This window comes from Muntiacus reevesi, chromosome 1 (genome assembly GCF_963930625.1).
Source record: "Muntiacus reevesi chromosome 1, mMunRee1.1, whole genome shotgun sequence".
NCBI lineage: Eukaryota > Metazoa > Chordata > Mammalia > Artiodactyla > Cervidae > Muntiacus > Muntiacus reevesi.
The window spans coordinates 8,887,870-8,915,437 of record NC_089249.1 but is presented as its reverse complement, the minus strand read 5'-3'; the positions used below and the strand labels follow the sequence as shown (position 1 = coordinate 8,915,437).

The 27,568-nt window shown below is 36.7% G+C and overlaps 1 protein-coding gene across 4 annotated transcripts; it reads right to left on the bottom strand.

Annotated features, from left to right (window-relative positions):
* Nucleotides 1-290: 290 nt before the first annotated feature.
* Nucleotides 291-26,498, bottom strand: TMPO (thymopoietin). 4 transcript variants are annotated; one of them, XM_065937264.1, is made up of 9 exons: nt 25,965-26,479; nt 18,349-18,475; nt 16,079-16,237; nt 10,778-10,875; nt 5,089-5,208; nt 4,894-4,989; nt 4,381-4,491; nt 3,319-3,407; nt 291-2,557 (listed from the first exon to the last, which is right to left on the bottom strand). In XM_065937264.1, the coding sequence occupies exons 1-9, from the start codon at nt 26,241-26,243 to the stop codon at nt 2,272-2,274; spliced, it is 1,365 nt and encodes a 454-aa protein (XP_065793336.1). In that variant the 5' UTR covers nt 26,244-26,479; the 3' UTR covers nt 291-2,271. The 4 variants fall into 4 exon arrangements, with proteins under 4 accessions (XP_065793336.1, XP_065793343.1, XP_065793350.1 ...); XM_065937271.1 differs by lacking the exons at nt 4,894-4,989; nt 5,089-5,208; XM_065937278.1 differs by lacking the exons at nt 4,381-4,491; nt 4,894-4,989; nt 5,089-5,208.
* Between the last annotated feature and the right edge of the window lie 1,070 nt (nt 26,499-27,568).

Genomic DNA, 27,568 nt, shown 5'->3' with positions numbered 1-27,568 from the left:
AGCCTCCAACTAATAAAAAAAATGAAAAGAAATAAAACTTAAAATCAAACATTAAAAAAAAAAGACAATATATTGCAAAACGCTGTATGTAGAGAGTGAAAGGTACCTCTAAGAGTTTGCTTCCCTACATCATTCTGTGAGTATAATAGCTACACACTGCTTAGTTAGGAACAAGAGGACCAGATTATTACAACAACTAGAAGCAAAATATGAGGAGTAGACTAAAATGAGAACTAAAATTCAATAATACACAAATCTCACATACAAAATGTTACCAGGAAACCTTACAGTTTGTGCTATTTGAAAAAGTATTTATTGCAATGACAAAACTAGAGGTTAATTACTTTTTTATTATTGAATTATATTGTAAAGTCTACATCTACAATTTTAATCAGGAAGAAATGCTTTGCATTTACATCAAGGACACATTTATTCTAGTGGAATTAAACAGACACAGACAAAAGACCAAGTACACATTAAAAAAAAAAAAAAAAGACTACATGTTTTACCCGGTCCTACTTTTGCTAGTTTGGACCATACCTTTTCTACTAGAAAACTGATCTCACATACATGTTAAGTCTGATTTATCCTCCCACATTTCTGAACATTAAATGCAGCTTCTCACAATTTCTAATTATAAACAAAAGATGGGAAACATAGTTTACAAACAAAGTAAGTAAAAGTAGACTGCTATTACTGTATAGAGGCAACGCTGAATAAAACGTACTCCCTCTGTGGCTCATCTCAAAATACTTTTACTTGGAGAGGCAAGCATTTCTCACCTAAGAGTAAGTTTCCCACTGCCTTTGCAGAGACCAGACCTGCAAATGTTCCTGGTCAATTGCAAAGTAAGTGGAAAATGTCTACAAAATATCTAAAAGCTAAATGTCACACAAGGGCTGATGCAAATCAAAATTGTGTGCTGATCTAAATATACATCTTCAGCTTTTTCTTTTTAAAAAGTATCTATTTCAGATGATATTTAAAAATAACTTACATTTTTAATGTGCTTTATTGTCAATGACTGTAAAGTTGAAACAAATGATTAAGTCAAAAATTTTTGTTTTACTTGATTCTATAGAAATTTCAATTACACACTACTTTACCAAAGTTATACATGAGGTAAGTTTTAGCTAAAAAAATAAATCAACCACAAGGATAAAATTAACCATTTCAAGAGTAAACAAAAATCATAATGCCCGCCTTAATTTCAGAGTTTATAAATTTATGTGTTAACTACTGTTGTATCCAAGGAAAGTTTGCAATGTAGCTTAAAAGCACATCCTTTTTGCACTTTCAAATCAAATTATGTTGGGAAATATAGGGCAAAAAACCTTGGCAAAATTTGTTTTTGGTAACAGAAGATAATTCAGTAATGAATCCAAATGGAAACTAAGACTGGTGTTTAAAATTTCTAACTTCTAAACACACACACACACTTATTTATCTAAAAAGTATTTTGGTAAACAAATTGGATTGATAGAATAAACGTCCTGTAAATAAAAAGTACAAGTTTCCAATTATAGCCTAATAGCTAGCCAAACAGTCTTTAAAAACATGTACAGCCAGCTAACAGTTCTCTAGAACACACATATGTTGCACTGACTCCTGCTAAAACCAATGTCATTTAAATGGGTCTTACTGAAGTAGGACATTCATGATACTAGTTATCTTTTAAAAAGTGAGTACAATAGGGCTACAACAAACACATTACTATTAAGAAAGGTTACAGAAGAGATTATCCTGGTACTTTCCCCCATAAACACCATCAAACTTTGTTGCAGTTACAAAAAGTAGAATCCCAAGTTACTTTTTCTCTTACTGAATCTCACATTTCCCATATCTCTAATTTTTATTCAGTAGAGAGTAGTTCTTAAAATCTTTTCTGTAAGAATTCAAAGTATTTAAATGTGTAGCTTCACATTATACTGCCATGTTTTGCCCTTCTTGTTTCCCAAATACACAAAAACAATATACATTTTTCTCAAAAAAGAAATAAAGATGTCCACATTAAAAAAATAAAGCCTACAAAAAAGTTCCAGAGCTAAAAAAGGTTATTCATATGGCACGAAGTGATCTCCTACTAGTCCAAAGTTCCAAAACATTAAATGAAGTCCATTTATATATCTTGCTTGCTTTCAATGGAATACTACATTTATTGATCTGAAATCACATTTTTTTTGTTCTTGAGTCAACAAGTGTACACAAATGCTTTTTTGATACGGTTATTAAAAATAGGAGACCAAGTTGAATGTGCCAAAGACATATCATTCAGTTGACTTTTTTAGAGTTATTAGATAGAAACTTATAGAATGGATTTCCTTGATTGGTTTCCATAGCTTGATAGACCAGAAACAAAAAACCGGCCACAACAACAAAGAGCACAATTTTTATCCACATGGGAATGGAGCGTCCCTTTTTTGTCTTTTCTGACTTGACATCTGCCAAGGGAACATACTTAGGAATATATTTAGATGAATAAGATTCCTCCATCCTGAAATCACTGAGTTCTAATGGCCGGCCAGCAGCCCCTTTGATTGGTCTGCGGCAACTAGCACTGTTGGGAGTGAAAGGAGGAAAAGAAAAATAAATATTAGATAAAGTTATGACCTAAATAATATAAAATGTCATTATCACTCCTAATTCCAAACACAGTCTTTGAGGTAACAGTAAAAAACTGTCATCAGTTGACCTATTTAAAACTTCTATACATTTTCCATTTAGATTCATATGCTTTATTAGAAAATAATTATTCAGAATATTATAAATAGTCACTAAATTTGTCTTTTTAAAGGTTTTTCAGAGCTAATATATTTACGAGATTAAGAGGAAAAAAAATAAAGGTAGTTTTGTTGTGATTCCCCCGTGAGGAAATAATCCAACAGATATCTAAAAGCAGTCTCTTCAATTAGTAAGTAAGGAGAAACACTCAGGAATAAAACTGATTTCCTTCTTGTTGGCTTTCAGTTTAGATTTAAAAATAAGAATTAAATAATAGGTGAACTGATTTACTGATAACCCTTCAGCTTAACAAATTTAATTTTGGAATTGACTCAACTTTTGAGAATACGAACCAGTTAGTGCTTAGAAGAATTAAAGAGCTCCCAGAAAAAACATTTTACTTCTGAGAATAGAGGCACAATAATTTTGTGAAGAACTAAAATTCCAATTATATATGAATATATAAAATAATTATGTTGTACACCCTAAATTTATACAATTTTAACGTGTCAAATATACTTCAATAAAAGTGGGAACAAATAAATAAAAATGCTCTAATAGAATACATTATATACTTGTTTCAGTGTATGTGAATACCTAATTCCTGTTGGTGTAGCTGCTTCAAAGGGAAACATTTCCTTAAGAATATCCCTTTCTATTCTTCTTTCCTCTGTTTTTTCTCCCACCTATTAAGAAACAAACAAACAACCACAAGTTAAAATTTAGTGTAAATGCACAATGATTAGAACATAATTTTAAACAGAACTTACAGAGAACAGAATGCACTTAAATCTATTCAACTTTTACAACTGCCATTTATAAATTCATTATTGCTTAATTATCCATGCATTTCCAAAGCTCTCTTTAAATTTCCTCAATGTGAAGATATGTTTATGTTGTAATGGGGATCACACATTCAAAAACAAAAAAATAAAATTCAACAGCTAATATGGCAGTGTTAAGTTCCCTCTGATACTTTTCATTAGCATTAAATGTATATTGTTTCTTCCTGTTAATTTTGTAATAAAACAAATAATCAAATATAGAACATATAAAATTAAGATAGATCTTTTAACAAATTTTAGTACATGCTTTTAACTACAGTCAATCCAATCTTCCTAACTTAAGAAACAAAATAATTTTTTAAACAACCCAATTGCTTTGCTAAATACCGTTATGCTCAGATCAAAACAATCTTTGATGAAGAATCATTAAAATTATTATATCATGCAGTTAGTACATTAAAGCTTAATTTTATAAGAGTTAATTCAAGTATTATACAAAGGCACTGTAGTCCCATTACCCGACCTTTCAATGAAAGACAGTATAGCTTCCCCCATAGCCCAAGTAACACTTTCAACTCAGATCCATTTTAACAAAGAGGACATATTAGAAGCAGCACAGAAATAACCACTCCCTTGAAAAATGGAACTTAAAGAGGCACATAGTAGCAAGAGGATAGTATTAGCATGTCATACTATATTAGTTACTTTTCACTGTCACTAATAAAGTATGCCTTCAAGATAATATATGCACACATATAGACACACACCCCACCCAATTAAGAAAGCTCCGCTCCCTCCCACTCCAAAAAACAAATATAAATATTTCTTCATTAAAAGATCAATGATAGCATCGATCTAAATTTTATTCATTTACTTCAGCTCTTGTGAATGGTTTCTTTGGTGTTCTTCTGGGTATGTCTGAGAATTCAGTGATTGGCAGAATAGGAGCTGCATGCTTGAAATTTCCAGTCACCCTATTGACAACCTGCCAAGATTCAAATTATTCAGACTCAGAATTATCCAAACAAAACAAAGACAACGTTAAAAGAAAGTCGATTTTTGTAATATTTGAAACTTTCCCTTAATAAAAATTTAGGCATAAGAACCTAAAATAATTATTCAGTGTTTCATATGTGAAGGAAGCCTTATCATTCTTTAAACACGTTAGCAAAAAAGTATCCTTATAACACTAAGGATTCTTGCACAATGAATTATATATATATTTAAGTGGTTATATTGAAAAATTCAGAATTATATCGGGGAAATGAATTTAAAATATGCTTAAAGACATTTAAGTTTGAAGTTTGTCAAAATTTACCACCTCCCCAATTCTAATTAAAGGGTAATTTACAAAGAATACCACTTGTATATTATGAAACATATTTACTAAGGTTTCGTTGCTTGAAGCCATTATAGTTTCAGCTATGGGAGTACTCTCTGAAATTATTGCACCATCTATACGAAAATGTTCTGAAGTTTCCACCTGTTAGTTTGAAAACAAAATAAAAACAATAAATATAAAATAACCACTAAGACCCTACCAATCTGAAAACCCAGTTCTAGGCAGTAAGCCTTTCATCACCCTTTTCCTCGGAGTTCTTCTTGACCCTCTTGTAGATTCCCTAGTTAATGCCTGCAGAGGTCCGCCTTTTGAAGATCCACTTGTCCATTCAGTCTCAGTTACTCCAGCTTGAGAATAGCTCTATTCAAGCATCGACACATTAAAAAGTCATATTCTAATATCAAAACCTTAATAATGATGGCCATATTAGCACACTAAGAATCCATTAGAGTTTCTAAATGCCAGCATTTGAAAATAATGCTCTGCCTTCCAAGTATCACTAGACGTAATGACTGAACAGATGTGCAGGCACCAGAAAACACTGAATATACGGTAGAGTCCCACTATAGGAGCTCACATATTATAATAAAAGTGGGGGGGACACATCAATTTATCACTGGCTCCTTTTGTGACTTGTTCGCTATATGGCTCCAGTATCATAGCTGCATCTCTGGCTGTCTGAACCAAAAAGCAGGCTGATCATGACTCGTAAGAAAGTCATCTGTTATATATGTTAGTTTCCTTTAAAAAAATATATAAATTTTATAATTGTTCGAACAGATTAAACATTAGTCTTATCGAGTGGTTAGGACTATGTAAATAGAATCATGTGAAAAGCACTAGATTAGTGCCCCTACTTGAAGTTTTTGTTAAAATGTAGATTCTGATTCAGTAGCTCTGGAGTAAGGTTTCAGAGTCTACATTCCAAGTATCAACTTATTCAACTTTGAAACCTCTATTACCAGAGGATTCTCCTAAATTCTTTTAACTAGGGGACGCCCATAAATGATTAGTTATATTAGAATATGCCTAAATTGTCACTTTTGCTTTCAAGCTAATATTTTATATAGATAACTGATGTTTTTATATCCAAGTTAGTGTCTACTAATTTTAAAGACAGAAATACATCTTACTCTTATCTTGGGACAAGAACAGTCATCCAGTAAGTAAGTTCATTTGGCTGGAAGCATTACTACCAAAACACCACAAGGTACACACTCTGTCTCACACACCTGGCTTTGTATTTATCTCTATTTGGAACTGACTTTATAAGCTTCTCCCCTTTGACTCATAATCTGAATCTTTGGGTTTCTTTTTCTATTATCAATAGAAAAAATCTGCTGAATGTAAACAATGTCAGTCAAAAGATAAATCTGTAAACAAATGGCACACATCTATAATGTGTCTGTGCATGCTTAGTCGCTCAGTCGTGTCTGACTCTTTATGACCCCATGGACTGTATCCCGTCAGGCTCCTCTGTCCATAGATGCTTCTTAATAGTTAAAATTTCTGATTATCTGAGTAGCATGGAACACTAGTTTTAATCTGAGGTTCTCAATCCTGGTGGCACAGTATCATCTAGGAAGCTTTTAAAAAACACCAAATGCCCCAACCCCACCTTTGACCAATTAAGTCAGAATTCTAGAGTGGCCTGGGTTTAACAAAATTTTGTAGCTCCAAACGGATTCTAATCTGCAGCCAGGGTTGAGAATAACTGGTTTAAGACATGTAACTGACGTATTATGCATTTCCAAGTCAAGTATTTTTTTCAAACTAAATCCAACACTGCTACCTCTTTAATAATCAATTAACTGCTCAAGGCCAACAAAATAATACGAGTACTTTAAAAAGACCAAATATTTTACCTATAATCATGAAGGTAAATGGGTGAAGAAACATCCTTTTCCCTTAAAACTGGTTATTTACCAAATTCCAGGACTTTCCATTTGTTTTATTCTGAATAAATAACTGAAACAATCTCATCAAAATTGTACCAAACATCTACTGAAACTATTACAGTTTATACCAAAAAAAGTTTACATTTTAAAAACTAGTTATCTTTGACAGTAAAGGTCAAGCTCCATTTAGAGATTTTTAAATTTTCTTCCCTGGAAGAAAACACAAGAAACTTACTGGCTGCCTGTGGGAATGGCTGGCAACAGGGAAAGGAAGGACATCCTTCACTATAAATCATTTATGCTTTCTCTGGATCAGGTTTATTAAGTTCTCTGCTTGAGGACTGTCAACCAATTTTTATTAGATCTTGACTATCACCATCTAATTTAGAAGTAATCATCTTCACAGAAAACTATCTTTCACACAACCAGAAAAGATAACCTGAAGACTGAAGAAAATTTTTTTCTACCAAAATCCACTATGAAACAAGTGACTTTCAGAAGTACACATTCAGTATTATAACTACTTCAAGTAAGATGGACCAAATGATTACTGACTGAAAAAAAACCTCATTATTATGTAAAATTAGTAGTTACTGTGACTGCTATATGCTCTGTGGTCAAAGTAAGAATTGTAATGTCATCTATGTACAGCAAGATATTCTATAGAAAGTGGTCAATTTATCATGGAGACAACAGGAGAAAGAAAGAAACAAACAAAAAATCTACCAGGTAAAAAGTTATTCAGAAGACATTAGGTAGTTGAGGCACATGAGTATGCAGGAACTAGGTTATTAAAGGAGGCTATATAAATCCCTCAGTGAAAATACAAGCTCTAAACAAACTTACAACTAGTTTATAAAAAAGATAACCAGGATAATTAAAATCCACCTTACTAAGAACTACTGATTTAGGTAAAACATGACCAATACAGTTACTCATATTAACATCAAAAAACAAAGCAAAACTGGCACCACATTCCTCCAGGAGAGAAAGACACTCCCACACAGTACTTGTGGGAATGGAAAGAGCTTCAACTTTTACACAGGAAAATTTACTAACATCTAGAAAAACTGCCCAGTAATTTCACTTCTAAGATTTCATAAACTGACTAAAACAAGAAACAACACAGGTAAAAAGGCTGTTCGTTGGTTCACCTTCGCATTATTCAGAACACCACATAACTGAAAACAATTCAAATATCCACCAAAAGGAAAGTTGGTGGTTGAACAAATTACAGTAAATCCATAAAATGCAATACCATGCAGTGGTACAAAGCAGTGAGGAGGATGGCTCTACTATATCCTGCTATGAAGTGATTCCCCAGGATATGTGTGGAGATTAAAAACAGAAAGACAGAAATGTGCAGTGTAGGCTGTCTTCTTTATAAGGAGGTGAGTGCAATAATAATAAAGAGATAAATGTATTATTTACCTGTATTTTAAAAAAGAAACAAAATATAAACCAGAATTTAATAGAAATAGTAACCTATGAATAGAAGGAACAAAGATAGAAGCCAGATTTCTGACTCTTCTTTTGCCCACATATATTCTCAATAATTAAAAATAAACATGAAAGGAGAAAAAAATTCTTTCAAGTGACTTTAAGCATAATATTTTGATTTTATATCCTTGGCATAAGGAAAACTGCCCCCAATCTGAAACTGTAATTAGCAGTTTTACTATTAGTAGTAAATACTGTTATTTAAAACATAGTGAAGATTACATAAGAAGCTATTAAGAACCAAGATACTCAGAGCGTAAGAGAAGAGAGTCAGAAGTTGAAGACCTAGAAAATAGCCTACATTCATAAACTTGAGAAATTCATGACCTATTTTCTCTTTCTTAAAAATAAGTATTCCTAGCTCTACTCAGGTGTCCCTAGTGGCTCAGACAGTAAAGAATCTTCCTGCAATGCAGCAGACCTGGGTTCTACCTCTGGGTCGGGAAGAATAGTTATCCACGTGAGTATTTGTGCCTGGAGAATTCCATGGACAGAGGAGCCTGGCAGGCAACAGTCTACGGGGTTGCAAAGAGCTCTACTCACTGAGAAAGCCCAGAACAATGACAATCCAACAGCAAAGAACTCCCTGGCATCCAGGCTGTAGGTAGGTTCCAAATAACATTTTCCACTAAAAGGATTAGAAATTCTTTGGAAAAAATGACTGACTTATAAGAGGCAAGAAATATATATGAGCCCAGGACTTCTTATTGTGCCAGAAAACAAGAAATTATCAAAGACAAATGGGGTCAATAAAAGAGAGAAACCAACTCAGTAATTCCCAGCAGCTACGGATGGCATGATTTGAACATGAAAAAAATAATGACTGCAATTGATCATATATCAAATATATAAAAGCCATACAAGTAAAAATATATTATTGATCACCTTTCAAAATGACTAGGGCACTTAACTTGAAAACAGGCAAATAAACGGCATGTAAGCAGTTATCCTGGCTCTATTACATGAATTTTATTTCAAAGTAACTAAGCAATTCACAAAGGGAAGTTCTTTATAAAGGAATTCTAGTTATATAGGTAAAAACACAAGTCACATCCCAAGTATTAGTTGTGGCTAGTGGCTACTTAATGAATAGCAGATATAAAACATTTCCATCATTACAGAAAGGTCTATTGCATAGCCCCACTAAAAGTCTAACTCCCAGTCTACTGGAAATACAGGGCATTAAAGAATGACCCTTGAAGAAGCAATCTGCCAAATCCACAAAGTGAGAAACTCTGTAGAGAACTAATCTAGTTTCAGCACCAAATGGAAGGAGGGAAAACAGTTACGGCGGAAGTAGCTACAGACTTAAGAAAAACCCCAAAACACCGAGTGATATGTGGAGTTTGTATGCGACCTGATTCGAGTAATTTAATCATAAAAGAGACACTTCTGAAACTGGAGGTGATTTTATGAAGAATGTATAGAGCTTTGAACAGATATGAAGGAATGATTTACACACACACACACACAATGCCACTATCATACCAAATAAAAATAAAATCTATTATCTTTTAGAGATATATACTGAAATACTGACATTTTAATGTGTGAAATGAGAGGTGGTTGGAGATTTGTTTTAATACACTTCAGCAACAAACAACAAAACCAAAAAAACTAAAAACGCTGTAGGGTGCAGATGAAGATAAAACTGGTAAAATGTTAACTGTTGAGGTTCTGTGAATGGTCAATACACTCTTTCCTCTACTTTTCTATACAATTTAAATTTTGTATAATAAAGCCATCATCTAAATCCTGCCTGCCATCTCCTAAATTTACTCTCTCCTTTCACTATCTATCCTGTCCTTTGATTTAGATTCTTCAAGTCAAACAATTACTCCTTGAACCATATTTAATACCATCCTCCCAACCTCAACCTCTTTTAACCCGGTATTTGACAAGTCAATGCATTCCTGTTAGCACTAAACCATCTTGCTACATTAACTGGACCAAAGTTCCCCATGTCTGTCTATTACGGTGCTCGTCACCAGATCTTCCTAGTTTCTCTTTCTTTGTTATTTCCTTATTCTTCAGTGTGCCCCTGCAGCTCTTTCCTGGCAATAACAGATAAGAGGACAAAATATTTATTCTAGTCTTTGTTTAGTATTAAACAACATCTCTTTCATTCAAAGTTCTATACATTGTCCATACAGTCACTAAGCTCATTGCTAACAAACAGTTCTGAAATTCAACCTAACTACATCAAACGAAGAGACACATGGCTTAAGAAATCAGTAACACTTCCACTGAGGATGTGTGACTTAAAGCAACATGACTGGCTCTGACCCATGCTTAGCACAGAATCAAACACAAATGAGACATTTACTAAACACTTGGCTTTAGCAGTAAACACAGGATACACTACTGACAGAACACACAAAGTTTAGATTTCCAGAGTCATTTAATGAACACTTTATTACTGAATGTGCTGGATCCTGGGTGTCAACTATTAACTACAGGCAGGGACACAGGTAAGAGTGTTGTAGCAGATTACTTACACCTGAATACAGGGATCATAAAGCTAAAGATACCTGATTGTGCTCAACTCTTCTTTGCTTGAGTGTTACCGGAGTCTTTGCTCTGCCTTTTAGTGGTTCTCTCTTCTCAAGCTTGAGCTCTATTTTAGAGTCTGGAAATAACATTGGAGAAACCGTTACTCTCTGAAGTAGATCATAAACTGTGTCATCCTAACATTATTCGGAACCCTGGTTTTTAGTTTCACTGATATGTAAAACAAGTCTATTGGTATTAATTATCTCAATAGACCCAAACTGGTTAACTGCAATATCTGTCTTTAAAAACTTTTCTTTCTCATTCTTATTTTATTCCATTTTAATGTCATCCACTCCATAATATGATCACCACTTCTTCCTATTTACTCTTTTTTCCCCCCTGGGACTAACAGCCTGAAACAATGTAAAATTCCAGAGGCTTTTCACTGAAAACAATTTAGAAGTGAGAAAAGGACATTAAAACGCATGGTTGCCATTTGTTTCGATGCAGTGCATTATTACTATACAAAGGTTTTTAAATTAAAATTTAGAATATGGAAGGGAAGATGCTATAAAGAATTTGAAGAATGAGAAAAACTTGTATGGTATCAAGCTGCTAACACAGCATTCTTGCCTGGAAAATCCCATGGACGGAGGAGCCTGGTAGGCTACAGTCCATGGGGTGGCAAAGAGTCAGACATGACTAACTTTTTTTTTTCTCAAGGAGCTATCTTGTTCACAGAAAAGTACAACCAATCACAGGTCACTTCTTCTTTCCATAATAAAGTAACATTTCTTTGAAGAGAAGCTAGTGTACATATGTTACTAAGCATATCACCATGATGGTTATTTTACTACCATAACAACTCAAACACATGTATCTTTTATATGGTTCAAAATCCCATTCTCCTAGTCTTGATTTTACCACCATTTGAGGGGCTAGATTTTTCAAGAGACTGATAAAAATTTTAGTTAGCTTCCATATTTTTGTGGCCATTTCTCAGTATGACAAAATTAATGTTGTCACTTCTATTAACAAAAAGTTAATTACTTTCTTATCAGCCAGAAATGGAGTCAATTCTTAAAAGCTTAGTTTTCATGAAGTCAATGGTTTTGCTAAAAAATAGTCAAGACAATTATGTGGCTTGCTAACTATCTAGACTAGTACTAGTCACTCCAGTCTACATGCAAGTTTCCCAAACAGTGATTTTTCCTTTACCATGTCAGTTCAGATAGTTCAATCTTTATTTGGATTAAGGTATCAACTCCATCCCCTACTTCCAAGTAATTAACGGCTCTATTATCTATGGGACAATCCTTAACAAAGTCTTTTCTCTGTTAACTCAGAATCTTAAGAATTAGAAAGCACAAAGAACCCAACAGTAGTTAGCAGAAATTGGTTACACAAACTAGTTATCTGGTTACAGACTCATTTCTCTTACAAACTTAAATTTCAATAGCTGATAAAAAAAACATGATCCTCATGAACTATACTTCAATTAAAAAAAAAAAACCCATGGTCCTCAAATAGAAAAAAAAATAATAATCTGAATATTTTCAGCTATACCATTGGAATGTGAGATGAGTTTCTATGAGGAAATGGAAAAGGCATGTTTATCCACAAATATCTAACTTGCTGCAACTCCAAGAATAAAACACACATACAACATGTTTGTGGAGACCACACAAAACTGTTCCAATTTAACAACTTTATTGAATTTAAAGAAGCATTCTACAGTTACACATTTAAAAAAATCACAGAGTACTTAGTAGGTACATGTATACATGTACATTTCAAAAGACAAATAACAAAATTACTCCCAGAAAGCTGCAAAGATGGTAAGAATATAGTAATAGCTGTAAGTCCCAAGAGACTGTATTTTGCTTATACTTAATCTACTATTTTCCATAAAAATACAAAGAAATTCAATAATCAAGTGCCTCTACAATTAGAGTCTCTCATCTTACAATCATAGAAATGAAAACAAAGAATAATATACTGCTTTATATTGACACATAGTAACTGGTATACAGTATGATTTCTTTTAACTCAAAAAAAACTAATAGCTTAAATTTGCTTTGAGAATTTACCTTAGATTAAGCCAAATCATCCATGAATTACTATACACCTTAGGAGTTCCATCTTTCTTAATTCATCTGACTATAGTTTCACGTTATGCTGAGACTGCAGTATCCCAGAATCCTATGGTCTAGAGCAGCATTTCTCAAAGTGTGGTCTACCAACTGTGTGCTGCCAGTTCACGAAAAAATGAGGCGTTTGCACCGGAATTTAAGTCAGCACACTGTCTTTCTCTCTCAATAAAAGTTTACCTCAAAAATAAATCCTGTCATCGGTCTAGATTCAAACTCTGGTACACGCTCATCTTATCTGTGGATAAGGAACAGTTTGTAGACTGGCACTTTGAGTTGCACTGATTTGGAATATTATGAACAATACTGTAGACATCAGCAAAAACAACACAAGGGAGAAGAGAAAATATGTAGAAAATATAAGTTCTGGAAAGCAAAGAGATATTTAGTAATATTTAAACCATGAAGGCTCAACTTATAATCTAGTTAATGGAATTTTCTTAAAGAGCTGTAGGAAAATCTTAAAATAGGAACAACTATTTGAGAAAAAAATATGATCTAGAAAAGCTCTAAATTGTCTCAGGCTTTCTATCTATGCAACTTTTTAAAAAAAGGCAGTTATATGTAGGCAATTACTTTTATAGTGCAATTTAACTAGTAGAAGTGTGACACTTTGGCATAAAAGTATTTCAAATTCCTAGAAAAGCTGCCATTCCCCACATTAAAGATTACATAGATATCTTTATTTTTAATTTTACTAGTGTTTATTTCCACGCTTTTTAATTACTTTGAGTACTTCTCTTCCAAATAATGTTCCACCTTTAAAGGGAGCAACAGCTAGCTTATTCTTAGAAGCTGGATTCATTTTGCAATCCTTTAGCCAGAGATGGCGGCGGCCTAAAGTGGAAGATCCCATGGTATGGGCAGCCATCTTTACCTCATCAAAGGCAGCTTCACAAAGGAATGAGGCTGCATCAAATGCTCTGCTTAGCAATCCAAGTGCTTGGTGCGTGCAACTAGGATCTGAGCTAAGAATCTGTGCAGCCTGACTCATGTCTGCCTGCAGAGCCCGAACTACAAAGGCAGTGTGGGTTGCAACCTGCAATGCTGATGCTGCAGCTTCATAGGTTCTACAAAGTGCTAAGTCCAACTGTTTATCACAGGACTCAGTGGAAGCTGCCTGAATACCCGTTGGTGGAGTGGCCTGAGAAATAAACTCTAGGATTTCATCATCTACTTTTGGAACTGATAATATCTGTGTTGCCTCTCTAGAAGAAATTGGATACTTGCATGCCAATGAAGGCAGCTGCCTATCAATTTGCTGCCACTCCTCTTCAATTACTTTTAAAATAGATTCATGGAAGGGAAAAGATAGTTCGGGGGCATCTATTTTATCATGCTGTGATTGCTTAGACATTTCTATGCCTAAAGTAGCAAGTGACTGAGAAACAACGGTTTTTGCAGAAGATATCAGTTCAGACCCAGGTGTGTTTTGAAATGCCACAAAGGAACCTGAATCCTTTCCCTCTACTGACTTTTCACTGAATCTCGGCAATTTTCGTGGAGGAGACAGGGATTCAGTTTCTCGAACACTAGATGCACCAATTCTCTTCCATGTATTTTCTACATCGAGAAGGGGTGTCGAGTTAGAAGGCCCAGGCAAACCACCTCTTTCACCCTGGGCCAATAGAGAACTGACATAATCTCGGATTGCCTTAGCGAGTGGTGGAGAAATTACTTGTGACTGCTCAGACTCTTCTAGTGCTTTCCTCTCACTGGAGAGGATTGACTGATCTGAACCATGGGACCTCTTGGTGCATAATGGCTGAGTTCCACTTTTCTCTCCAAAGCAAGTATTTTCTACTGTGTCTTTATACCAAGTACTGGTGGTTTCTTTAATCAGTGAAGGAGAAGCTGCAGCAGAGACCAACATGGCAGCGAGTTCATGCTGAGGAGATGACGAGGAACTTTTCTCTAAGCATCTATCATGGCTAGACTTGGAGGGAACAGAACAACCTCCAGAGGCTAACTTTCGGTCCCTGTCTGGCAAGGTGGTGCCAATAAGAGGTTCCCTAGGTAGGTCTCCCTTAGAAGAATGTGCTTTCTTAGCTGCCTGGTGCTCTGTCCTGCCCAGAGGAGGACGGGTGGAGATTTCAGGAAAAGAAATAGCCTGAAAAAATCCACCAGAGGCAGTAGTTGGAAGTTCAGAAAAAGGAACAAAATCCCTAGTGGACTTCGCTTTCTTGTGTTCTTTCTTCTTTCCTGTAGAGGCAAAAGAGGCAGGAAGTTTAAGCATTACTTGTGTTTAAGCTGATTCTACTCTTTGCCTCTTTGCTAACATAGTGGTGTTGAAGGAAAAGACTATATTTCATACTCAGAACAACCAATCTGACAGATTGTGCCCTGACAGGCAATGCTTATAGAGATATAAGCAATTTGAGTCATTAAATAGTCATGAGTTAACAAACAAGTCATATGAATTAAAAATGTATGTGTCAAGTTGTCATACAATAAATTTTAAAAGGTTTTTTATTTCACATACTACTTGAAAAATATTTATATACCATGGCCAATTTTCCCTAAAATAGCCCACAAAAAAATGTCAAATTTACTATAGTTGTGTTGAAATCAGATCTTCTAGCAAAAATTATAAATTTAAATGCTTATCAATAAAGAACAGAGAAAACATGCCATATGTAAATACTACTGCTATATGAGAAATAAACCAGACATATGTACTAAATCAAGAAAAGATTTTAGTAATATAACAGAATAATGAAAAACAAGCAGCAAGATTTAGCACAATATCACATCGATTTTTTTAAAAAGTACAAAATAATACCACAGACAGATGTATGTGAAAAAGTATTTAAAAATATGCTGCAAAGATAAGCATCAAATTAATGATAGCTTGCTTCTGTGGAGATGTTACTCAGAAAGGGGTAAGCCGGGAAACTTTGTCTCTACTTGTAACACTTTTTCCTCTTAGAAAGATGAGACTTGCAGCAAAAAAGATAAGGATACCTGGCAATTTTATATGACAAAAATTAGACATCTGTACTTTTCTGTTTCTTAGAATTCTCAACAAAAGGTATTAAATCAAATTACTTGGAGGACTAATGATGGGAACAAAATCTACATATATCTTGGCAATATTATTTAAAATTTTATCTTCATGTTTATTATATCTGATGAATCTGAAAATTTATTTTTTTGATTATATAGTTTATTAACATCACAAAATTTTACCTTCTTCATTGTCACTGTATCTGTCAGAGTCATTACTTCCATTCTGTCTTGTATTTTCCACTGAAGAAGAAATTGTTGGCAGAGGAGTAGAAGATCTAGATTCTGTTCCTTGTTCCCTCAGCTTCAACAGCTTTTTCTCATATAGTTTCCTGGTTGTTCCTGCATTAAGGCAGAACTTGCTTTATTACTTGTATTGTCTTATTTAAGATTCAGCTCAGACATTATCTTTAGAAACTTAAAACGTTACTTTTCACTGTTTCTTCTTCTAAACTTAAGTGCTTAAAATATTTTCTAAAACAGGTTTTTTTTTTCTGAGATTTTAATACATGATTATAACAATGTTTTTTTCTTATTAGTAGCATGGGATACACAATAGATTGATTTAGGTCTTAAGGACATCCGACTACTGAAGAGTCATGTATGACTGAGTATCTCTGAGTGAAAAGTTTTGAACTTTGTGTAATTTCTCTAGTATTATGTAGTGAGTGTTTTCACTTTAGTCCTGTCTGACTATGGACTGCACCCCACCAGGCTTCTCTGTCCATGGGATTCTCCAGGCAAGAATACTGCAGTGGGTTGCCATTTCCTTCTCAGGGGGTCTTCCCGACCCGGGAAATGAACCCACATCTCCTGCACTGGCAGGCAGGTTCTTTACCACTAGAGCCACCATAGTATTTGCCTTTGTAGAAAAATCATGTTTGTATTAAACAGACAGTACTCTAAATTATTATGATTTAAATCTCAGAATTCTAAGAGATTAATATGCCTATAAAAGGCCATTCAGTTATGGAAAAAGTCCTGTAAGTCAGGTTTTAAAAAATTCAATATATTTGACACACAACACAGTAAACTTAAGATGTTAAATCATATTTAAATATACTGCTGCAGTAAAAATAACCTTTTATGGAAAATGTGTTATAAACAGAAATTACATACCAATTAGATAGCAAAATAAAATTGATTATAAATAATTTAGTTAAACATCAATGACAACCTAAAACCAAAAATAGTTATACTTTGTTTTACACTAATGTATGTCTTTCCCTGATTTCTATGAGGAATAAAATGATAAACATGTTTTCTAGAAATAATGTGCATCTCAGAATGCTATGTATAAAAGTAGTCTTAAGATGAAGAGCTGGGGAAGGGGAAATAGAGAGCTATACTTAACCTTTCAGTTATACAAGATGAATAAGTTCTAAAAATCTAAGTGTGGCTTGGGCTATAGTTAACAATACTGTATCACATCCTTGAATTTTGCTAAGGTAGATCTTCGCTCTCACCACACATACACACATAAAAGAAAACCATATGAAGTGATAGCTAAGTTAATTAGCTTGATCACAGTGATCATTTCACACTGTACATTAAACCAGCAAGCTGTACACCACATATGTACTACATCTGTTTGTGAATTACACCTCAATAAAGCTGGGGAAAAAACAAACAACTGGAACATCAACATGTAATTTAATATGTTTGAAACACAACACACAGGTTCCAGCATCTACTTTTATATTATAAAAGTGTATTCATTGTCCATAATTATATCAAGAGGCTACTATCATCTATTTGGAAGCAATACATTAATTCTTATCTGCAACTACACCTATTGGTAAAAAGTCACAAATCTACAGTATTCAAAATTTTATAACTTAGAAGATCAAATAGAACTTTCTCATCTTGAGTTTATTGTCAAGACCCTCCAAAATTAAGGCATATCAGCCTTGCAAACTTAATGACTTAACAATAACCAAATGATGAAAATCTAGGGTATTTACTTTCAAGCTTTCTCCAGTTTGTTCTTTAAGGTATCCTTCTTGAATTACAAATAAGACAAGATTTTTTTAAACTTCATTTTTAATGATAACTAAAAGGGGGTACTATGTTGGGAATTGAATAACTTGAGTTACATTAACAAGTCTGTCACTAACTTACTGATTTGGATTAATTTGGCCTGCTATGTTACCCCAGATTTCCCTCAACTGTTATATAAAAGACCCATTATGTCTCACCAAGCAATATGATACGGGCACAAAACCAAACCATCTCAACAGAGTAATCTTGAGGATTATACAGTTAAGATTATATAGTTCAATTATCTAATTTTATTTCCCCCATCTATATTTATATTTAGGGAAATAAAGTTCTGGTCATAAAAAAAATTAATGACAGACAGGCCGCTAGACAAAAACTCTACCTGCTAGACAAGAGGGGAAAACAATTTGGGGGACTGCTTCATAAAGATACTTGAAACTTCATCAGCTTACCTACAATAGGACCAGGGTTCACTCCGTATTTCACAAGCTGATCCAGAAGATCTTCATTAGAGAGCTCTGTTACATCTAGATCATCTTTATCTTCTGGTCTGGGTTTATCAGTTTTCTTTGTGGCTTTCTGTAAACAAAGTCCAATTATCAATTCCTAATTAAAATCTCCAAATTAAGAAATTTTCATTTACTATGTAACTAATACTGCATATAATAAACATGCAAATTTATCTTCAGGCTGACTTATACTAAAATAAGGCTTGGCGATTTGATTTAAAAGCAACTCATTATTCAAAAGTATTTTGTAAGTTCAATTATAATTACACAAACCTAACAAACCAAGCAAGTAACTCAAATTTTAGTTATTACTGTTAAAATAGTCAATTTTGGTTAACCTATCTAAGAAGAGGTGATGGCACCAAAAATTCGAAAGAGCAAAACTCTGGGTCTGAATATTTTCATTCAGATATTCGTAAATAACAATTTACTACTGGCTTTTCAGTAATTGTTGACAGTTTAAACCAGCAAACTTTAAGACTTCACCATAAAGGTTTAATCATGTTATCTATAAAAATGATTGCTTTTAAACAAGCATACTGGAATTTAAGAAGCCCAAACGGATATTCTTTTTGTACAAGTGACTTTAGTAGCCAGTTTTTTGACACATGAAGGAAATCAGACTTCATGAATACCTATCACCTCTGTTACTGCTTTGTTGCCACACAATCTACATGACCATTTCACTAAGACTAGCTGAAAAATGTGGAACAAACACCGAGAAAAAAAAATTTAAAGGTGGTTTTTAAAATAATTTAAGGAATAGCATTATTTACTGAAAAAACTATATAAACTTCCAAGGTTAAACAGGGGAAGGGAGTGAAAGTTCGGTACCTTTTAGGGTTGTGGCAAATAGCTTTACAAATGTCTCAGTAATCCCAGAAAGCATCAGAATACTGAATATAAATGGCTGTTTAAATAATGGCCACAAACATCAAAGTCAATGTAGGTCCAGATTACTACTTAAGGCAGACGAGTCAATACTGTATCCTAGAAATATTTTATGCAAAATGGCAAAAATCATAAAGTTGTATGGGCTGTTTACTTTCCAATGATGCTGAGGGGGGAAGAAAAGCCAGGCATTACTCGATCATGTACTAGAACTTGTTTTTCAACCAAATAAAAATGCGAAATAACTTTATATAAACAGCATAAGTTATGACCAACCTAGACAGCATGTTAAAAAGCAGAGACATTACTTTGTCAACAAAGGTCTGTCTAGTCAAGGCTATAGTTTTTCCAGTAGTCATGTATGGATGTGAGAGTTGGACATAAAGAAAACTGAACACCGAAGAATTGATGCTTTTGGACTGTGGTGTTGGAGAAGACTCTTGAGAGTTCCTTGGACTGCAAGGAGATCCAACCAGTCCATCCTAAAGGAGATCAGTCCTGGGTGTTCATTGGAAGGATTGATGTTGAAGCTGAAACTCCAGTACTTTAGCCACCTGATGTGAAGAGCTGACTCATTGGAAAAGACCCTGATGCTGGGAAAGATTTAGGGCAGGAGGAGAAGGGGACAACAAAGGATGAGATGGTTGGATGGCCTCACCAACTCGATGGACATGGGTTTGGGTGGACTCCGGGATTTGGTGATGGACAGGGAGGCCTGGCGTGCTGCGATTCATGGGGGGGCAAAGAGTCAGACACGACTGAGCGACTGAACTGAACTGAACTGAGGATCACCAAGCTCAAATCTCAAGCAACCTACATCTGATGTCAAAATAGCTTCCTAGAGTCTAAGAGTTCTATATATCAAATCCTTGAATTCTTTACAAAAGGCTTTAAACAAACAAACAACAAAGAGACCTAATCCTGTAACTTACTTAAATTTTCCAAAGAGATTGGGAAGAAAAACTCCATTGTGTAACAAATACTTTAGGTATAGATCACTTGTAGAAAAAAATTCCTCCAACCACAAGAACGTTCAAATTCTCGTAATACCTATGAATTTCTACGTCTGGATGCAGCCTGAGGTTTTCAAGAACTCAGTCTTTGGTGCTCATCACATTCACTACTTAGTTTTTATTAGTTATCTGCACATATGCTTTACCTTTTCCAGCTGATAAACTCCTTCAGCAATAGTCCTTCAGTCTGGTCTGTTATCAAGACCTCAGAACTTTTGGAAGAGTTGTCCGTATTTTAAAAATCTTACCCCATTCTGAGTCCTAATCATGGACCTGAGAATCTTTATTCTAATGTGTAGCTCAGGTGATTTTGGATGTAGGATTTAAGCGGATAACACAGAACAGCAGTACTGTCATATCGTAACCCAAGCATCTGAAATTAAAGAGTACCTGACATAGGAAAAGGTACCTGATAGATGTTTCGTTGAATGAATGAATCAAAGTGCCATCCAATAAAGGGGAAATTAGCCACTTACTTAAAAAAAAAAATCAATTTCTGAAAAACACCAATACAGTACACTAACGCACATATATGCGCATATAAATGCATTTCTACCATTTAGAAAGATGGTAACGATAACCCTATATGCAAGACAGAAAAAGAGACACAGATGTATAGAACAGACTTTTGGACTCTATGGGAGAAGGCGAGGGTGGGATGATCTGAGAGAACAGCACTGAAATGTGCATATTATCAAGTGTGAAACAGATCGCCAGTCCAGGTTGGATGCATGTGACAAGCGCTGGGGCTGGTGCACTGGGATGACCCAGAGAGATGGGATGGGGAGGGAGGTGGGAGGGGGGTTCAGGATAGGGAAAACATGTAAATCCATGGCTGATTCATGTCAATGTATGGCAAAAACCACTACAATATTGTAAAGTAATTAGCCTCCAACAAATAAAAATAATTGGGAAAAAGAAAAAAAAAATCAATTTCTTATTAAGAAAGAACAAAGCCTTAACAAATCTAAGCAGGAAACCAGCCTCCTTACATTTTCTTAAAACAGTGAAAAACTACAACTGTACAAAGAAATTTTGAGTAAGGGGCCAATAAACTGGCATAAGGTAAGTCAAACAGCACAGGTGTTCATATCAGGGCACCTGAGCTTTACTTTTAATGAAAAAAAGTTCCAGAAAAGTAATGCCATTCTCTGAAATATCAAATTTAATGAGAATATAAAAATTGGGAGTATACATATTTACCAAGTAGCATAGTATACATGTTTATCAAACAAGCAGTTTCAACCAGGAAGAAGGAATCATTAGTTGCACAGAGTTTTGCCTCCAACGAGCTTTGTTCCTTTAAGTAAATATGCAATCTCTGTTTCCTTTGGTCAAAAATACCAAGCACCAATTAGGTGCCAGGCACCCGTCTCTAGTTTCTTCCTAACTCTACCAGATGATCTCTAATTTTTTTTTCAACTTTAAAATCCAAAAGTTCTCTGATATCACCTAATGAGCCACTCATTTAAATCTCTGCCATTACCAGCAAAGATGCTTAAAAGTGAAAGTGAAGTCGCTCAGTCGCGTCTGACCCTTTGAGACCCCATGGACTGTAGCCTACCACGCTCCTGTTCATGGGATTTTCCACGCAAGAGTACCATTTCCTTCTCCAGAGGATCTTCCTGACACAGGGATCAAACCTGGGTCTCCCGCATTGTAGGCAGACGCTTTACCGTCTGAGTCACCCAGGAAGCATTAATATAACATTATTACTATAAAACAGATTCTACCGAGCATTTAAATACCAAATTGTGTTCTAAGTGCCTTACATATTAACTTGAAAGAAACTGAAAGCCGCTCAGTTGAGTCCGAATCTTTGTGACCCAATGAACTCTCTAGTAGTCCATGGGATTCTCCAGGCCAGAATACTGGAGTGGGTGCGGATCTTCCCAACCCAGGGATCGAACCCAGGTCTCCTGCATTGCAGGTGGATTCTTTACCAGCTAAGCCACAAGGGAAGCCCAACTTACTGAATCCTAAATATCCTATGTGACAGATACTTCCACTTTACAAGAAAGGAAACTGAAGCCCAAAATTGTTCAGCTAACTCAAGCAATCTGCATACTAACACCTGAGCAAACTTTGTATGCATCACTTTCACAACTTACCTCATCCAATTCTGAATGTATTATGGTAAAACTGCATTGCTCTGGTATTAAATAAAGGCAACAAAATTCAGAAACCCCATTTGTAACAGCTATCATGTGCTATAGTTGCTGAGCACTACACGCCTTCACAAATGCAACCTCATGTAATCCTCAATCTGAATAGTTATTAGATTATTCCTATTTCACATGAAAATTGAGCATCTGATAGGCACTGTTCTTTGAGATCATCTGAATAAGGGCAGACCTGGGATATGAATCTGTGATTCTGAATCAGAAGCCTGTACCCTTAACACCTCACTGTACGTGGTCCATTTATGATTTAACATTTACTATATAACACCTCACTGTACGTGGTCTATTTATGATTTAACACTTACTATAAAACATACTCCTCACTGTTCTGCTCCATATCATTAAGTATTTGTTAAGAATTCATAATTCAACAGATTAGACCATTCAAAAATGCCATGCTCTCCTGGATCCCAAATAGCTACAATGTTTTACACCCTGGAACTGAAAGGCAGACCATCAACTCTGTAAATGTTTATTTTTATCGACAATATCGGTAATTCCATCACTGGAAAATACTGGTTATCGTCAAGATGCATGACACAGAAAGCTTAGAAAAAAGAAAACTAAGAACAAAAACCAAATTTGGAACATGTAAACATTCTGTCCTATCACACCAAGTGAACCTGCTCATGGCAGTGGCTGAAATGAAACAACTCCTTTAATTAAACATATTCCTCATAAACCCATATTTAAATTGAAGGTATACACTATGTCCTTGGCCAAATCCACATTAATGTTTGTTTTAAAATGTTAAAAAAATTCACCATTAAATTTGGCTTTTTCCTGGGTTATAAATATTCTTTTAAAAATGTGACTCTAAGGACTTCCCCAGTTACTGTCAAGGAGGTAAAACTCTGCCTTCCAATTCAGGGGGTACCAGCTGGATCCCTGGTTGGGGAACTCAGGTCTCACATGCTGTGGGGTGGGGCCAAAAATTAAAAACAAACAAACAAAAAAACACACATGACTCTATATTGTTATTACACATAGGGTTAACAACGACTGGAATGTAAACACTGTATATACAAGAGGAATAATATTGCATAAAAAAGGAGAATAATATTATATACCAATTATAAATAGCGTACAGTATTCTTATAAATTCAATGTTTTTCCTATGCCTAATAAAAAAAATCTACCAGACTCCTCAGTTAAAATAGAACTCATTTTTTACTTAATGTGCTTTAAAACAAAAAATGATGTTGCTAACCAACTACCACTGTTAACCTTCTCAAGTTGTTGATACCATTGAGTCCAACCCGGGGCACACATTTCTGAGTTTTAAATGCACAAGGTAGGGAAAACTTAGAGCTATGTCTGTGATACAGTTGTTCTCTATAAGGATTGAAACAGTAATTGAGATACTCGTTACTGGACAAAGGTTCTTTTAAAAAGTTACTTTCCTTCACTCAGTTCATCTGCATGTGTGTGCGCTCAGTCGCCTCGGACTCTTTTTGACCCTATGGACTGTAGCGTGCCTGGAAGCCTGTCCATGGGATTCTTAAGGCAAGAATATTGAAGTGGGTTGCCATTTCCTCCTCCAGGGGTATCTTCCCCACCCAGGGACAGAATCTTAGTCTCCTGTGTTTCCTGAATTGGCAGGCGGATTCTTTACCACTGAGCTACCTGGGAAGTGTGTTTATTTGCATTGTGCTGACTAGTTTGGATAAAGTGGTAACTTACTGAGCTAATCCAAGAAATTAGTTACGGTGGTTGGTAGGTCTACAGGAAACAAACTCCTGTAGTTAAAAGTCCATCATAGGAACTCAACAATGTTGGATAACTGAACTGAAATTAAAAATTTTTACATTCAGATCTTCTTATACCCCAAACACAGGTCAGATTGGGACATACTCTCTTCTAAAGTTGGAGAAAGAACATCAAAACTGAGATGGTTGTTTCTGTCGACAACAGATCATCATCAGATTAAGAGGAAATAATCCCATCACACACATACAACCAAATACTTCCATGATTCAAGAATGATACCTTTGCACAGAAGACCAACATGAGTCTATATAAGATTTTAAAAAGTGCTGATTTTAAATCATGGAAAATATTTTATTTTTCAACCAAATTTTTACTAAAATAGTTTAAACATTACTTTCATTTTCTGAGGGGCTCGGGAAAAACAGGTAAGGGATATTCCTTATTTCAAAATTAAATGTCTTCTCCTGAAATACAGTGTTTTTTTTTTAAATCCACAAAAATAGGCATCAGAAACAAGTTGAGACTGAACTTTTATTTATCAAACCAATATTTATTTGGCACTACCATATGCCAGGTACCGACTTAAGGCGTAAGATTTTCAATTTCTCTAAAGCCCAGGCTCAAGATTTAATTAAATCTACATGTGTTTATTACATGTGTCTTTCCTTTATTTCTATATGGGTAGTCCAGAAAACACAATGGATAAGGTTTTAAAAACTAAAGTTAAAGTAACTTTGAAAGAAGCAGTCCTTAATCAGTACCAACAACTTCAAACTTCACTTTTAATGTTTTACAAAGCACTGTACTTTACACCAATCAGTTTTAACCATATCCTCTTAAGATTTAAAGTGACAACCAGGCTTGTTAATACTAACAAAACACCACATAAAAACCCACCGAACAAAACCCAAACTATTCCCAAACAAAATGCGCATTTGTTGGAGCCAATCTGAATTCGGGATTAAATATTTCAAACTGCAACACCGACAAAGCTGAATGTCATGAAATAAACATTTCTCCTAATTCCAAAGGCTCTCCTTTCTTCATGCAAATACACCAAAAGGAAAAACAACCAAACCCTTAGTACCTAGGATTTTCAAATATTTGAGCGTCTCTGATAGTCTTTCAAAGATACATTTTTTAAAGTTTGCTGAATTTAGAGTTACGCTGCCCCGCCAAAAAACAGCCTGGTGCTAGAAAGGAGTAACCCAAACAGGAAAAACACAAACCGTTCAAAAAGCCTTCCTTATGCAAAGAAACATAAAAAGGCGGGAATTTCTTTATTTCAAAATTTGGTTAGATATCAGCGTGTCACAAATTGCCCTCCAGGGAGCGCTCTGAGACCCGCTCACTAGTCATTTCGGTTAATAAAGCGGGAAAACGCTCGAGCAAACCTGTAGCCGTTTCGAGCTACCCCTCCTCAGGGCTTTCCGAAAAGCACTGGCAAGCCCCGGTCTCACTACCCGCTCCCGACGCCCGGGGGTGCAGAGACACCGAGCTGTCCGCGCGCAGCCCGAGAGCAAAGCTAACTTCACACCCCACGACGCACCGCGGCCAAGACGCGCGCCCCGCGGCCCCAACTTCGGGGCTCTCCGCTCCGGCCCCTCCCCTCTCAGAGCCCGAGGCCAAGAGGCCGAGTCGGGCGTCCGCAGACCCAGAGGCCGGCCCCCTGCGCGGGTGGGGGGCCTGCCCCGCCGCCGAGGCCCGAGGGGGCGCCCACTGCTCAACGCCCGCCTTTGTGGCCCCGGCCGGGCGTCCTTACCCTGCCGACGGCGGCGCGGCTGCGGCCCGCGACGGCGGCCCCGGAGCCGAGGACCGGGGTAGGCTCGCGCTCCTCGTCGCTGGAGAAGTCCGGGGGCCCCTTGCTGTTGGCGCCGGTGGCGAGCGGCGGCCGGTTGCGCGCCGTGAGGTGCTGCAGGTAGAGCTGCACATACACGTCTTTGCGCTGCTCCCCGGCCGGGAGCGTCACATTGTTGGCGACCAACTCACTCTTCAACTTCTCTTTCGTCAGGACCGAGGGGTCTTCCAGGAACTCCGGCATCTCGGCGGCGAATCCCCTTCCCCGCAGCCCTCACACCCTCCGCTCACGCCGGCGCGCTCGCTCCTCGCCCGGGGCGGGGGGGGCCGCGCTCCCGCCTCCGAGCCTCACGGCTCCCGGCCGGGACTGGCGCCTCGAAGCCCAGCGGAAACCCGCGCACACAAAGCCGAGCCAAAGGCGGACACAAAAGCCCCTGCAGGACAAGTGCGGCCCAGTGCGGCCAAGCCAGTAGTCCGCACCAACCCCAGCCCACACACCACGGCCAGGGGAGAGGAGCCTCTTCGCCCACGCCCCAAGAAGGCGCGCCGCCATTGGCCCGCGGCCGGAGGAAGCGCGGCGCTGATTGGCGGGGCGCCTCGCGCGGGTTCCATTAGCCGCGGCGCCCTGCGAGAGGTGGTGGAAACGCAGTTTAAAAGCCGCTCGGGCGGGAGCCCGTGAGTGTGGCCCGCTTCTGTTTCCTTTTTTCCCCACCCTTCTTAGACGGCGGTAAGGGACAAGTCGCACTGCTTTTTGTGCGCCGTTTCCTCTCCCTCCCCCTACTGGAGAAGCTGTTTTTCTCTCCGGGGTCAGTTGCCGCTAACGGGCCGAATTTCAGGGCAGCTGTGAGGACCTGGGGGCAGGGCTTGTCTCAATCCCTGGACCCTGGGTCAACGAAGAATAGCCGCGGCCTTTCCTCCCCGAACGCTAGCCCCCTTGAAGAGAAAGAAAAGAAGCGAGGCGTGCTCGTGGACGCTCATCTTCCTCGATTTGATTTACTAGGAGGGAGAGCGGGCCGTTCAATCCCTGTCTGCTTGCGAACGCTTCTTTTGTTCCTGAAATTTAGGAAAAGCCAGACCTCGACTACAGGGCACTTCAACCTGCCGTTGAATTTGTGACGAAATTGTATTGCCAAATACTGCACTTCCCTCTTATCCTAAAGAAGGTTGGGGCATTCCTAAAGAATTTCATTTAGCTGTTTGGGCTCAACTGCATTTTTGTTGAGAGCCGTCTCTGGGTTGGATCCCTCCACCCGTGAGTATCTTAAACCATAACTTAAACCTAAATACTTAGTAATGCAGCGAAATGAAATGATTTAGAAATGCCTTAATAGGCAGTTTAAGATTACTGAGATAGGTGCATTCTAGATTTTAATCTTAGGGGAAGCCTTGTGATTTTATCATTAGACCGGAAACACTAATCAGAGCCATATTAGGGATCCAAGTTAAAACCTGGTGGAGTCTCAGAAATTCTTTAATATAAAAATGTCTTCTTGAAAACAAATGCCATTGATAACAAATACATGTATATCTTACCAATTTATATATGTTTCAGGAAAAGAAAGGTGACCT